The sequence below is a fragment of the Anas platyrhynchos genome, chromosome 7, assembly GCF_047663525.1.
Source record: "Anas platyrhynchos isolate ZD024472 breed Pekin duck chromosome 7, IASCAAS_PekinDuck_T2T, whole genome shotgun sequence".
Taxonomy (NCBI): domain Eukaryota; kingdom Metazoa; phylum Chordata; class Aves; order Anseriformes; family Anatidae; genus Anas; species Anas platyrhynchos.
The window spans coordinates 23,856,683-23,870,329 of NC_092593.1; the positions used below are offsets into that span (position 1 = coordinate 23,856,683).

General features: G+C 38.6%; 1 protein-coding gene and 1 long non-coding RNA gene across 3 annotated transcripts in view; one reads left to right on the forward strand and one right to left on the reverse strand.

Annotated features, from left to right (window-relative positions):
• The window catches only part of LOC113844128 (uncharacterized), a 46,979-nt gene extending 43,128 nt beyond the window's left edge, over nucleotides 1-3,851 (forward strand). Inside the window, exons 3-4 of the long non-coding RNA XR_003498381.3 lie at nucleotides 1,088-1,267; nucleotides 1,690-3,851. This is a non-coding gene — a long non-coding RNA (uncharacterized lncRNA). The remainder of the gene's footprint in view (nucleotides 1-1,087; nucleotides 1,268-1,689) is intronic.
• Nucleotides 1-13,647, reverse strand: part of PDE11A (phosphodiesterase 11A) — a 134,844-nt gene that overhangs the window by 8,433 nt on the left and 112,764 nt on the right. For both annotated transcript variants that reach the window (XM_072041009.1, XM_072041010.1), the window contains exons 18-19: nucleotides 11,778-11,848; nucleotides 9,712-9,795 (exon numbers count right to left, since the gene is read on the reverse strand). In XM_072041009.1, the coding sequence (XP_071897110.1) occupies nucleotides 9,712-9,795; nucleotides 11,778-11,848 (155 nt within the window). The remainder of the gene's footprint in view (nucleotides 1-9,711; nucleotides 9,796-11,777; nucleotides 11,849-13,647) is intronic.

The window sequence follows — 13,647 nt, forward strand, 5'->3', positions numbered from 1 at the left end:
ATTTTTGATACATGCCTTGTACAAACTGCTTTGCTGTCTAATTTGCTACCCAGCTTCTTAAGGGCCAATTTATTCTTTGCTTCAATAGGAAGAGGCTTGGTGTTCAACAGCTGACACAGGTTTACCCCCTTTCCTGTAATAGCTGCTCATCTTCACAGAGTGATAAAGCATGCCGGGAGAGCGGTTGTGCTGGTGGCTTGTGCTCCAACATTAGGAAAGGCCAGATAGGTTTGCAATTCTCTTCTGCATCCATGTGTTACCTCAGGCACGTGGCTAAGCTGTTTCTCAGAAAGTTACTGTACAGCTCTGAATTTTTCCTGTCACCTTCAATGATTTAGGTCTCTTTTGTGACTGTGACATGCTCTGCCCATGATATCCTTTCACAAGGCAAGCTCTTCTTATGGATGTGCTCCTCCACTACAACAGAAGGTTACTGGCACTTCAGCACTACAGCACCCAACTGACACTGTAACTAAAGCATAGAGAATGCAGAAATTGTAGAAGTACCAAAAACAAACAAACAACCACCAAACAGAACTTTCAGGGTGGGATTGATGGATAACAGAAGGGGCATTTGTTGGTAGATCTGCCTCCTGGGTGGAAGAGCAGTGGTGGGGGGGTAGAGGGCTGTGGCTGCTACATCACCATTATCTCAGGGAAAGGATGTTATCTGCACCAGCCAAGGTGCAGCACAGATGTGGCCAGAATCTAATCTACTGCTAAAACAAAGACAACATTTTGTTGTATTCTGAGACTTAACACCAAATCATTTTAAGGGGCGCATTGCATGCCCTAGCTTATGAACACTGCAGGACCTCCAGAGGGTGTCTTTTTTTTTTTTTTTTTTTTTTTTAAAAGGTTCTCATCCAAATATTGCCCAGTTGTGACCTTGTTTAACTTACGCGCCTTGACAAGATTATGGCTCACGGAAGTATGGTTGTGGGTCTAATATTTGTAAAGCGAGTTTATGGAATAAGACCATATAAATTCAGTTTTATGACTGAACACATATCAAAAAGTTATAGGTCGCAGTGTTCACTCTGCTTTGGAACCCAGTGGTTTTTAATGAATCACTTTTATTATGCAGGCAGTTTCTGAGTTGGAAGGGAGGACTAGTGACCGAGAAGCCATGGGGATAAATTCAGACCTGGTGTAAGCATATGAAGCATTGCTGAAGTCAAGAGAGTCGTGACCAGTTACAGCAAAGCTGAATTGGACTCCTGAGTTTTGCTGAAGTGGCTTTCATGTAAGAATACATAGGCCAAAGGTGAGCCATCTATCTGAAAATCCTTGAACTTCAGATTAGTTCAGATAAAAGGGATCTGTACTGCAGTCATCCACAGATTTGAACCTCATAATACAAATATTTGATGCAAGATGTTAAGAAAAAACAAAAGCATTTCTGCATGCATGCCTGTGTACTAAAACCAAAGAAACAGATAAAATTTTACCTTCTGTAGGTAGAATACATAAAATACAGTGATATAGAGAAGATGCAGGGATTAATGTATATGAAGTTTTGACTGTGTGCACGTGTGACTTAATTATTTGCCCTACTGATTTATGGTCATATGTAACCATTAGGTTCCAGAAGAAATTACTGTATTTGGGAGATGGCTGAGTTCATGGGGGGGGGGGGGGAAAGACTGGGATTTCATTGTTGATGGAGACTTTGTTTATTCTTTCTAGGGCTAGCTGAGGGCATTTCCAGGGCGTCAAATACACAGTGCAGATGTGGATTGTTTTTGCATTTTTGCCAGTGATTTTTCTTTTAATGCCTAAAACTGTAATTAGGTGAAATGAATACACTACTAACTTTCCTGATAAAAAATGGGAGTTTCCTTTATGTTCCATATAGAAGTCATTAGTGGTGGGGAAGAGAGCTATTTGTGAACAGGAAGGGATCTAATACACATATGAGCGTTCAGCTCTTCTGCTGTGAATCAGTGTTATATTTCTGGTGATGGTACAGTAGCAAGAATAATGCTGCACTACTTTGTAACTAAACGTACCTACTATGGAAGGGTGATTATAAGATTCTCTGGTAGTAAAGACAAAGTACTTGGTAGCCAAGTACTTCGGGGGGGAAGGAATGTGTACAGAGTTCCTGGTAGCAAAGTGTGTTCTGACCAATATCAATGTTGCTTTGCTGTCAAAGGGAAAGAGTAATATAGGAGTGGTACCTACTGAAGTAGCTCAACTGATGTCTTGCTAGAGTTGTAAATGATTCATCCGTTCATAATAATTTCATGAAACTGAGGGTTTGCTCAGAAGAGTTAGTGTTTCATAAACAACTTATTTGTCTCTACTGTTTATGGTTTTGATTCTACATCTGAAGTGTGGAAATATAAAATGTTTCTACCCCTTCTCCTTTCAACATTTTCGCCAAGCAGCCGATCAATGTCTTCTGCCATACTATTAAATGGATTTTGAAAAACTCTTCAAACCGTATCAGCCTCATATCCTTATTTAGTTCTTCGAATTTGCCCTCAGCTGGGAATTCTGCAGGCAACTGTGATTCTGTTGTGTTAAACACTTGAAGTGTTTCATTCATCATCATTTCTAGTCCTTTTCTGATGCAATGTAGTTTGTGCTTTGTCTTTCTTGAAAACTGAATGGCTGTTAAATTATCCATTTATCTTCCTTCAGATTTGCTGTACAATTTGAGTTCCCGCTATTGGCTGTCTCTTCTACCTTATCTGCCAACTTTTCAATCTACTTCCTCAGATCTTTATATGCATTTCCATACGCGACTGCATGTCCTTCGCAACACATTGAGCAGATAATCCTAAATAAAACAGCAACAGAAACTGTAGTATTATGAATTATTCACTTCTCTCAGATCATGGTGAAAGCCTCATTGAAGCCAAGCTTCAATGAAGTTGATGGCAAATGTTCATTATTCTGTATTCTCTCAAATATCTCGGTTGTTGACCTGCCCTTTCAGTTGAGATCTTTCTGGCATTAGATAACTGAGAAGTAATTTGAAGAAGTACACTTGTCTGAAGGGAAAAATGTTTCTTCTGTCCCTTCTTTCAACCAATTTGGGAAAACTGGTACATTCCTGAAGTTGTCAACACTAATACAATGTTTCATCAGTAATCTCACCAAGTTACAAAAATCCTAACAAAAATAATTTCCAAAGCCAAAAAGAAGCCCTGCCTGCTCTCAGGAAATGAAAAAGAGGATGAAGATCTTTGTGTCTCTTGTAAAAAGCTGTTTGTGATACTTACTGGCACAAAAATCCTTGTTCCAAAACCAGCAAAATTGTGCCTTTCCATATCACACTTAGTGACTGACTTTCAAAATTACAAGTAAAAGCATTCCTTCTTCTTTTTCTGGTTTTCTTTTATTGTATAGCTCTTCACCTTTTCTCTCCATTAGTATATGAGTAGCACAAAAAATAGACTCTTAGGTTAAGAATAAAGAGGTAACAAAAACAGTCTGCTGATGATTTATCCCATTACTGTAAGCTGTAATACAGTCAGAGTACCTGAGTTTTCTGAGAGTTCAAGAGCATTTATTCCAGGTAGCCTCGCTTATGTTCATCATTGGTAGACAAGCAGCAAGGGCAACAAATGTGCTGAACCCAGCCACATTGCTATTTCAAGGCTACAGAGAGATCCTTCTGCAGTGCAAAGTCTCTTTTCTCTGTGACAAACCCTCATCCCTAACATAATCTTTAGCTACCAACTCCCCTCCAGCGCTGGCATGTGGCATAATTTGCCTGATTAAATTTCCTCTGAACCAGATTTCTTACAAACACAGCAGAATATGCTGCACCTGCTCTTCCTCGGATAATATTACCCCCTGGATTTCAACAGAAAGTGAGACTAATTTAATCTGCCAATGTGTGTGCAGCCTCAGTCCATGGTGTATCACAAACTGCATCCTAAACCTATCTGCTTTACTAATCCTTGTCAGCCAGGCAGTCCCAGGAAGCATAGACGCATTCTCTCTCACTCTTTGTGTCCAAGCCATATATCAGAAGTAACCCTTGCTAACATCTTTTTGGTGTTCGTTAGGATCTACCAAAAGCTATCCTTCTCTTCCCTCAGCATACTATAAGGGAAAAGCTGATTTCAATGAGAATCACACAGAGCTGATGAAATTCCTCCCTGTAAACACATTCTTCCAGTTTAGTCCTGATTCCCCAAACCGACCCACTTTTTTTTTTTTTTTTTTTTCTGTTGAAATACTTCTCAAGAACGTGCGTACATGTTTCAGTGAATGGCTGTGTATTGTTCGTAGTGAACAGCTCGCTACATAGTGCTAGCCCTGCCCCCTAACTAAGTGCAAACAAAATAGAACAGCAGCGCTCTGAATTTTGTGCCAGCAACCCCAGTTTTGGGTGAATACTGGGTACAGCAAGCCATTGTCAAAATGTACATACAGATAAGATCTTTGTACTTTAAATCATTATTATTATTATTATTATTATTGTTATTATTATTATTTTAGTTATTACTATATCGAGGACAGAGACTTTTGAACCAATAAATTGTTTTGGTTACATCCAGTGATTCTTGCCTGGATAAGTACTAAGCCATACCATACAGCCCATTCTGGACTTCCAGAGGAGTGGTCTAAACCCTGACTTTCTTATGCGATATTTCCTTATGCAAAATTGTCATTGAGGGACCGAGGGAAAAGGATAGATTTGGTATTTGAAGAAGGGCTGTATCAGGACATGGCAGTGTAAGCATGATTCTTAAAGCATATCTTTTCCTCTTTTCTGCAAGGGACTATTAAAAGGTTAATCTCCCACCTTATAATTGTAGCTAGAGTATAAACTTTTGGAAAAAATCACTGTGTGTGAATATGAAGTTCTATTTCAGGGTCTAAGTCAATTCTTGAACTGGAGAAATTAAAGCAAAGATGTAGCCATAATAGCTGGAGACTGTCTTTTTTTTTTTTTTTTTTTTTCCTACACTTTGTAGAAGCTCTGCCACTTATTATACCCTGTTCCTTTAATATCTGCTAACAAGTAGGATAGATGTTTCTGCAGCTACATCACCATAGAGGAATTACTCTAAAGAGGATTTAATTACAAGGCAGGACGTTATTGGCTGTAGGAAGACAGGCATATCAGAGCACTTGGAGTGATTAGATTTCTTTCTAAGTCTGTCAAACTGTTATAAAGAAGGGCTCTGTCCTTCAATGTTTCATTCAAGTCTAAAACGTTTAAAGTATTTGCTAGAATTAAAAATAAATGTTTCTGCTCTTCCCAGATTCTCCCTAGAATCTTGGAAGGAATAATACAGCTTCACTCTGTATACCATTCTGCGTTTAAAGCTCCTACTTCCCAAGAAAATCTTGAATAGCACTAAAACAGAGCAGTTCAATGGAGCACCAAGGTAGAGGTGAGCAGGGCAATCTCAGGCACGCATAAGTTGTATATGCCGTGAGCTTCTTTATCTTCCACAAAGACATCTCCCTTAAATTTAAATAGCTGCTGTCATTCTCACTGACTACCTGACTATGTATTTATCTGCCCAGAAGCAGAGTGCATGGCCTTTGGCCCTGCTATTCATAGTGTTACTGTCTCTGCCTAACAATGCTGTGAACAGAGCTGGGCTTCTGTTAGCATCTTTTGTTTGAAGTGAATCACTAACGCTTTGATGTTGTTTGTGAGAAAAATAATGATTAAAAAGAATAAGATCTTCGCTCTCCTGCTCTGTCTGCTCCCTACAGAGAAATCTGATCTGAGTTAGGAAAAATCTGTGGCTGATCCTGTTTTAGGTACGCACACACCACAGAGTCCAGGAGGGGAATCTATTGGTGTTGAAACTCCTAGCATCTCTTTACAGGAGGTTCAGAGCAGTAATTTGTCTTAATGATTGAAATGGTGCTCCCGTTATACAACACGAACATTTATGTTCAACTAAGTACATAATACTTTCCCTGCATGGTGAACGCAGCTGCCAGTGTAGCCATAGTGCTTTATTTTCAGCAGGATGTCAGATTTTCTGCTTTAGTTGCATGTGATTCTCCTTTACATAGTGTACCAAAAAAAGGGGATGATTACTCCGTACTGAAGCTACATTAGTAGATTTTAAATGCTCTACAGATCAAAAAAATGCATTTTTTCCTTATAAATGATTATTCTAATAAGCTTGTTTCTCATCTGTCTACTGATGAATGCTTTTCTTGCTAGCATTTTTGAATAAAGAGCAAATGTGATGCAGTAAAGCGTAACTAAAGCCCCTAAAATCAGAACTTCAGAGTAAATGGGTGGCTGTTATGCTACTCAAGGCAAAAACTTCACTGTCACATAAAAATACTCTGATCAGTGATCACTACGGTAACAAAAAAGTAAATTCAATAAAATTATAATGTCCCAAGTGTAATAAAAAGAAATGAACAAAAAATAGGGAAGCTTTTATCTTCACAATCCTTTGATACACGGTGTGAAGGAAATAGATTTGATTACTACAGTATTTTGAAATTGGAGGTGGCTTAATTCCCACATCGAGCAGCAAATGTGGGACAGATTGAGGGAGCAGAGCCACAACTTACCTTGTGCCAAGAGTCAGGCTTACAGAGTAAAAACAAAAAGGTTTTGATTTAGTCAATTGGATATGGGAAATCTGTGTATAATTATTCTTATTTTTTTATCCCAGTTATTATGTATTTATATTCAGCTTCACATTAGCTTATATAGCACATTTTATACAGCTGTAACCTCCTTCAGGGTTGGACTGGCATTCCAAACAGCAGTCAAACAGGATGGCTAGCAGAAGGTGCATGGATCTTGAGAATTTACTAGTCATTTGTAAACCTCCTTACAGGAACCGAAATGGGCCACACTCAGAAAATGGTTCCAGCCAGATGAGCAGAGGTACACATCTCCTGCCATGTGTTTGCTTTATCACATTGCCATGATACACATCTGCCTAATAAAGGAGATTTAGGTTATCCTTTACTTGGGACAAAAACTACATCTCAGGGTGGGTTGTCATAAGCTACCTTGAGGAGAGCAGACGCATATGGAGGAGGTAGAGACAAATCTCCCCAGAAGACTGATTAAATCCCAAAGAATGTTTCAAAATGAAGGAGAAAAAAAAAAAAAAAAGTGGGGGAAAAAAACCCGCTTAAGGCAAGGAAGGCCAGAACTCTCTAGAAAGCTCTGCAAAGTCTATATACCAAGTGTTTTAATTATCAAATATTCCTTGTGGGCACTCTGACACATGACTTAGCTCTGGACTCTGGAGAAGGTATGGGTTTGTTACAGCATAGTCAGTGGCACCAGGGTGGTGTCAGATCACTCCTGCAAGTGTGCACTATGAAGTTCCTTCCATGCTGTTACTTAAGAAATGTGCAGCTGCCAAGGATAGCCTGTCCTCAGGACTACTTTGGGTAAAGAAAACTTTGGGGGGCTCTGCTGGTCTTTTTATAGCAAAACTTCTCTCTCACTGTAATGGTAGTTGCCAGCATTCACTGATTGCTGGGACCATCTCTACAGTCTGGGTGTCAAGTAAAATGGAGCACAGCGTTGGGGTCCCGCCACAGCAGCTGGGTTGGTATGGAAGCACGTGTTCCCCTGAAGAGTTCCCTTCAGGCCTCTGGACGCCAGGATCTGCCCATACAGATTCAGGACTTCTAATCACTTGCATGGAAATAACTATATGCAAAAGCCTTGAGTTTGTTCTCTATGGCTTAATGTTGTAATTTTGGTATCAAAATGAGCGTCAACTGTTTGTCAAATATAAGGTTTTTATAAGCACTATGTTAGTGAGCTCTATGAGCACTGCTAAGATTTTACTAATTTGTCAGCTGCCACTCTGCCTCTTTATGTTGTATTTGTAATGATGTAACCCATTCTGTCCCCACATGCAGTCCCTACAACACATCATAAAGGCTAGAATTTTAAGGAATATATTCAGACTGAAAAAAAAATAATTAAAAATCTAAGACTTGCCCATAGTTGTAGTGTGTTCAGCCAGCCCTAACCAGAGGATTTACAATGCCTGAATACACTGCTGATGTGATATGTGCATTGAGGTTTGATTAAGCTGGATATGAAAATTAAAACTTGGCTTCACATTCAAGAGAGAATCTCCCGCAGCGTGATACTATGACATGAAGTTTTCTGTTTACCCCTAAGGCTGGTGCTGCAATGACTTCCAGGTTTGATGGTGTCTCTTTTTTAAGTTGTTGAGCAGCAGGCTAATAGCTGCACAGCATGATGCAAAGACAGCAGAAAGCAGGGAAATCAGATGTGAATATATTCCCCAGAGATCTCCTGCTAAGATGGAGCTAACTAACCAGAGCATTAGTGCTCAGATCTAGTCTTCTCCTGCAGAGGATGGTCTGATGATCAGCTCTTCCTGCTTTATTGTACTTTTTTGGATTACAAATCATGAATTCTGGTATAATATGCATTATAATGTAATATGAACTATTATATTGAATGGAACATTGTTTTTAAGAGTTTTCCTCCAGTGTCATTCTCTCCCTCTCCCCTGTTGGTATCCAAGATGAGCTTATTATTAAAATAAAAAGTGTGTTTCTATGGATCTTCTGTGCTTGCTTTGTCTTCGTTGTTTGAAGTCCATGGATTTACAGTTTATTTTATCATGACAAATTCTGACCTGAGGAAGGGACAGGATCTACAGGCAAAGCAAAGCATTAGTCCACCCTGCTGTTTACACCAGCATGTATTCTCCTTGTAACACAACAGGAGTTGCCTTTGCTACTGGGCAGCCCCTTCACTAGTAGCAGTGGCAGCCTCAGATGCCACGAGGTACGGAGGGCAGGGTAAGCAGATCATCCTTCTTACCTTTTTTGCTATTGCTATATGAGGCAGTTTGGGGTGCAGGGAGAATATTTTTGCGGTTCCCCAAAATGGCCAGCCCTGTGTTTTTACAGATAGCAATGACCTAACTGGCAGTCTTTAGTGACATAAGGTGGTCTGTGGGGTTTCAGTGTATAGGAGGAAAACTGGCAGACACTGTTATCAATGGTTAAGTTGCTTTAGCCTTATTTTCCATTTATCATTCTGCCTGTGTAGCTCTGCTTCCTATACAGATAAAAGTTAAAATTTGAAGTTCATGTTACACAGGAATCAAATTCTGAAGCTGGTCTAATCCAAAAAGAGGGAAGCATTATTCTGGTCAATCAAAGCCCTAGTTAAGTAGTACTTGAGAGTTTACACCTTACACCAAACACCCAAGCAGCCTGTGCAGAAGCATTGTTAAAAGACTAAACTCCAAGTTAAGCAGCACACAACATATATCACAAATCATTTGCCACTGACCTTAAAGGCGTAGCCTAGAGTGCCCCTTAACAGTTTGGAAAGGAAGCAGAAGGGAGCACAAAGTCTCCCTTTGGGTCTCCTGATTCACAGGTATTTGGATGTGTGCCCATGCACAAGTCTGACAGCAGCACCTAATGAATCCAGCTCACCGGCACCACTCCACAGCACACCCCACACCTTGCTATGACGAGAATCGGTTTGTGTCAAACATAAAATAAATAGTTGCCTAAACAACTTTTATAACTTGGAGAGAAATTATATTTGCAGATATTACTGGCCTTCAGGGAAACTGAAGATTTCTGCATAGAATTCAGACTTTTGGTAAAGTCAAAGAGAGATAAAAGCATTCCTTCCAAAGGCCTTCAAGGCTGCACAGTAAGCTAACTCTCTTTCCCTAGAGAGGCAAGAACAATCTTCTCTGGACTCTACAAGGAGCAGTAAGTAAAAATTACCTCATACAATGGCATGCAGATGCTATCAATCCACTCGAGCTGCAACCTGGGTAGTTCATCTTTCCTGTTCCGATCAAAAATGGCCTGAATTGAGAAGGGAACAAAACTGTCATGCTTTATTACACTGGAGTATTTTACAGATACATCATCCAGCACTTCGGAGCTATGATCAAATTCTCAAAACCAGAACACTTTGTAAACCATAATCAATCTTTGCAGCAGTCTTCCTACTGCTTTGTCTGGCATGAAAAATAAACTGTTTATTTTCATTTCTGTTTCAAAATTTGTAGGCTGAATGTATTTAAATTTTATAATTCTGTAATATAAAATAAATGCTCTGCAGTTGGAGTTGAGTTTTTTAAAAAACAAAAACAAAACAAAACAAAAACAAACAAACAAAAAAACCAAACTCCTGTAGAAATGTAGATACCTTCTGAGGAGAAATTTTCTTTTCCTTGCACAGGGTCTTCCAGCTCAGCAAAATGAACAGTGATGGATCTGGCCTGACTCCCTTCCTCCCTCCCTCCCAATTACAGACCGTTTTTGCAGAACCAGCTATGTCTGTGAATCCAAAGCATGGGGAAACAACAGAGCAGTCTGGGGAGTAGTTATCAATTTGTTCTTCTGGATACAGCCTACTTCACTGCCTGCTGCATTCTCTAAAGAGGAAATTAGAGAGACCTAAGTTGATGTTTAAGAGGCTCAATTATTGGCTTTACTGCCTTGTGGAAGAAGATGGAAGAAACTTAGTTCTGAAGAGTTCAAACATAAGTTTCCTCCATATCTTCCCTGAGATTACTTGGTCCATCAGTTTTCTTTCTATGGGATCTTAATCCTCCTTCTAGTGGTCCATCACTAAATTTCTTCTTTTATTCTCTGAATATGCTAAGTTTTAAACCTTCCTGTCTTATGCGGAAAATCTGTTTTTACTATGGGCCCATTTCCTCTGAGCTGACGTCTCCCGAGGAAACTCAACATTCCAGAAACTCCAAACTATACAAACTACCTTGTAGTAAATGCATGGTTGAAGTCTTCTAGTTGTGGCCTGCTCTGACATACACAGTTATCACACAGTTTATCTAAATAAGACATGGAGCTAAGATTCGAGGATTCAATCCTAAATGAGACTCGACTCTTGCATGTCAGTTAGGATACTTCTGTGTTTCCTATTAAAAGGACAGTATTTTTCAAAAATAATTTTCAGATTTTCATAAGGATGATGCAAGAAAAAATTCCATGAGTTCTAAGTTAAGATATCATCAAATTATCTTGCTGACTAGCAACTCTCTATCTGAACATTTTCTACAAGCTTTTTAAATTTTTTGACGTCATTACATCCCCACAGGTAGTATGCTCATGTGCCAGTTACCAAATTAGAACAAATCTGAGCCACTAGAATGGTCTTTTTTATTTTTGGAAGCATAAGCATATTTGTAAATAGCTTGTAAGTTAAATTCCTTAGAAGACTGTCTAGTTTCTCTTTTCCCATTTCCTCCAGACAAGTTTGTAAACATTTTGAAGTATTTAACCTGGATGAGGCTTTCTCTTCAAATCACTCACTGAAAATCTTTATGATTTTTTTTCTTAGTTCGTGTTTGAAACTTTATACCCATCTGCCTATATTCCAGTTAATGCCAATTTATCCTTTCAAAGTGTTGTATTTAGTTGCATATCTACAGAAATGCTTTTCAGCATTTGATATATCAAATAACATAGGTATCAGACAACTGCAGCATAAAGTTTAAATGTCCCTAAGTATCTGGTGTTTTTTTAATTTTTAATACACAGAATTCAAATACCCATCTCTTAGAAAATTAAACGACAGAATAACCTTGGGGTTAGGTAAAGAAAATTGAGCTCATCCCATTGAGCCCAAGCAAAAGTGACCAAGTTGACTGGAGAGCTTTTAATATATGGTTCTCAATGAATCTCCTTATTCAACAGAACTCTTATTTATTTCAAGATGCTTCTTTTTATAACAAACAGTTATCTTTTCTGAATGAACTCAATGATATTTTCTTATCCTTTTCAAGTGGATAACTATTTCAGAAGTGACAAAAACTTACTGACGGGGTGAGTTTCAGTTCAGATCTTTCTCTGTCTCCTTGTTCAAAGAACTCACTGGTTACCAGCTCAGCTGCCTAAAACATAAGTTGTGATAAAGATTAGAGTTCTTGTACCATAATTTTTCGGGTACTAAGTTCTTGCTTAGACCATGACTTCAACCTGTGCTTAACTGTAAAGAAGTTAATAGCCCCAGTTATGTGACTGATGTCAAGGCATATTTGTATACATTTCAGAGCTGGGCATACAAGTGGGTATAAATAGCCATGATCACCAATAGGCAAATTTATCACCTTTTGGTAGGAAACTGACTGGGGAATTACAGTGCAATGTACAGGTAGCACTTATATGCAATTTATTCAAGTATTGAGAACAGAATAGAAAATGGTAACTTGTTGGTATGCATAATTACATTTATAAAAATGCTTTGTAAAATGTGCAAGAGCTCTCTGGGTATTTACAGGCTGTTGCCTTGTATAAACAACTTCACTTGTCAAAGAAACTTAATTAACCAGTAACCTCTTGTCTTAATTTAATGTGAAATCATAAAGGTTTTTTCCCCACTAGACTTCATTTTTTTCCCCATGACTGTCATCCCTATAGGACCTGAATATCAAATATAAACTCAGACTGTTATTATCATATTTAATCTAATGATAAGCAAGAACTGGTAGGTTGGAAGATGTCTTTCTGATTTTTGTGAATGAAGATGTTATTCTACTCAGCAGACGGTTGTGGTCCTCAGAAGAATATGAGATTTAATAACAAAATTAGTTATGGAAAGAGCAGGAATTTTAAGAAACCAAACTAAGCAATCATGATATGGTAGCCTTATGAACTGTGCTTTCCTGAAGTGCAGGGCTTAGATGGCAGGCACACATGACACTTCACATATAAAAAAAGGAAACTTACCTACTGAAGACGGCATTTAGTTCCTAAAGCTCCTGTCATGCCTGCTTATTGGTTTCAAGTGTTTTCAAGATAGGAAATGATTTTGTAACACCAAGACATGAGGGTGAACTGAGAGAACCTGCACTTCATAAAAAAACTTCATAAAATCTCAAAATGTCTTGGTCTAGCAGCTGCACAGTAGCTAACATTCACAAATCCTAAACTTACTAAAACTGATGCAGGGAATATCAAAATACATTAGAAATAGGTGAAGTGATGTTATAAAGTATTCTTAAAGCTTGAGCCTGGCTATCACACTGTTTGGAACTTTATAATGTAATCCCAGTGCACTAATAACATTCTGGATCAATACTCCATATAGAGGAATAATTTAACAACTTAGCAGCAATTGTTTGCCAAGTGTATTGTATGAAAATAATCTAGATATAAGCTCACCCCATCTCACTGCTATTCTGATCCTGTTCTAACTGTGTCCCTTTCACTCTTTCATCTATCTTCTTGTCCTGAATTTTTTCTTCTCATTTTTAATCTTTATTCCTTTTGATTCATATATTTGTTTTGTTTTGTTTTGTTTTGTTTTGTTTTTAGCTCACTTTTTATGTTCCTTTTCTTTAGGCACAGCTGATGTCCAACTATTGCCTCTACTTTCCCTCTGTGGACCATTTAGCTTCTCTGCTCAACCAGGTAATGTTTCAATCAATCCCAGATGGGATTTTTCAATATAAAGTAAACCTGTACACTAGGCTGCAGGGGAATTTTCACCTGCAGACCTCAAAAATGGGAAGAATAAATAACAGTTTGCCAGAGACTTCATCACTAATTCAGCACCGTAACACAGAGCCATAACATGGAAAACAGACTCTACCTGACAATTTAGCTGTCAAAGAAAATGTAGAAGCTAACTGGGTTAAAGAGGAGAAATGAGGAGGGATGGCCTGGACCTCAGCCATGGCTGGGTGG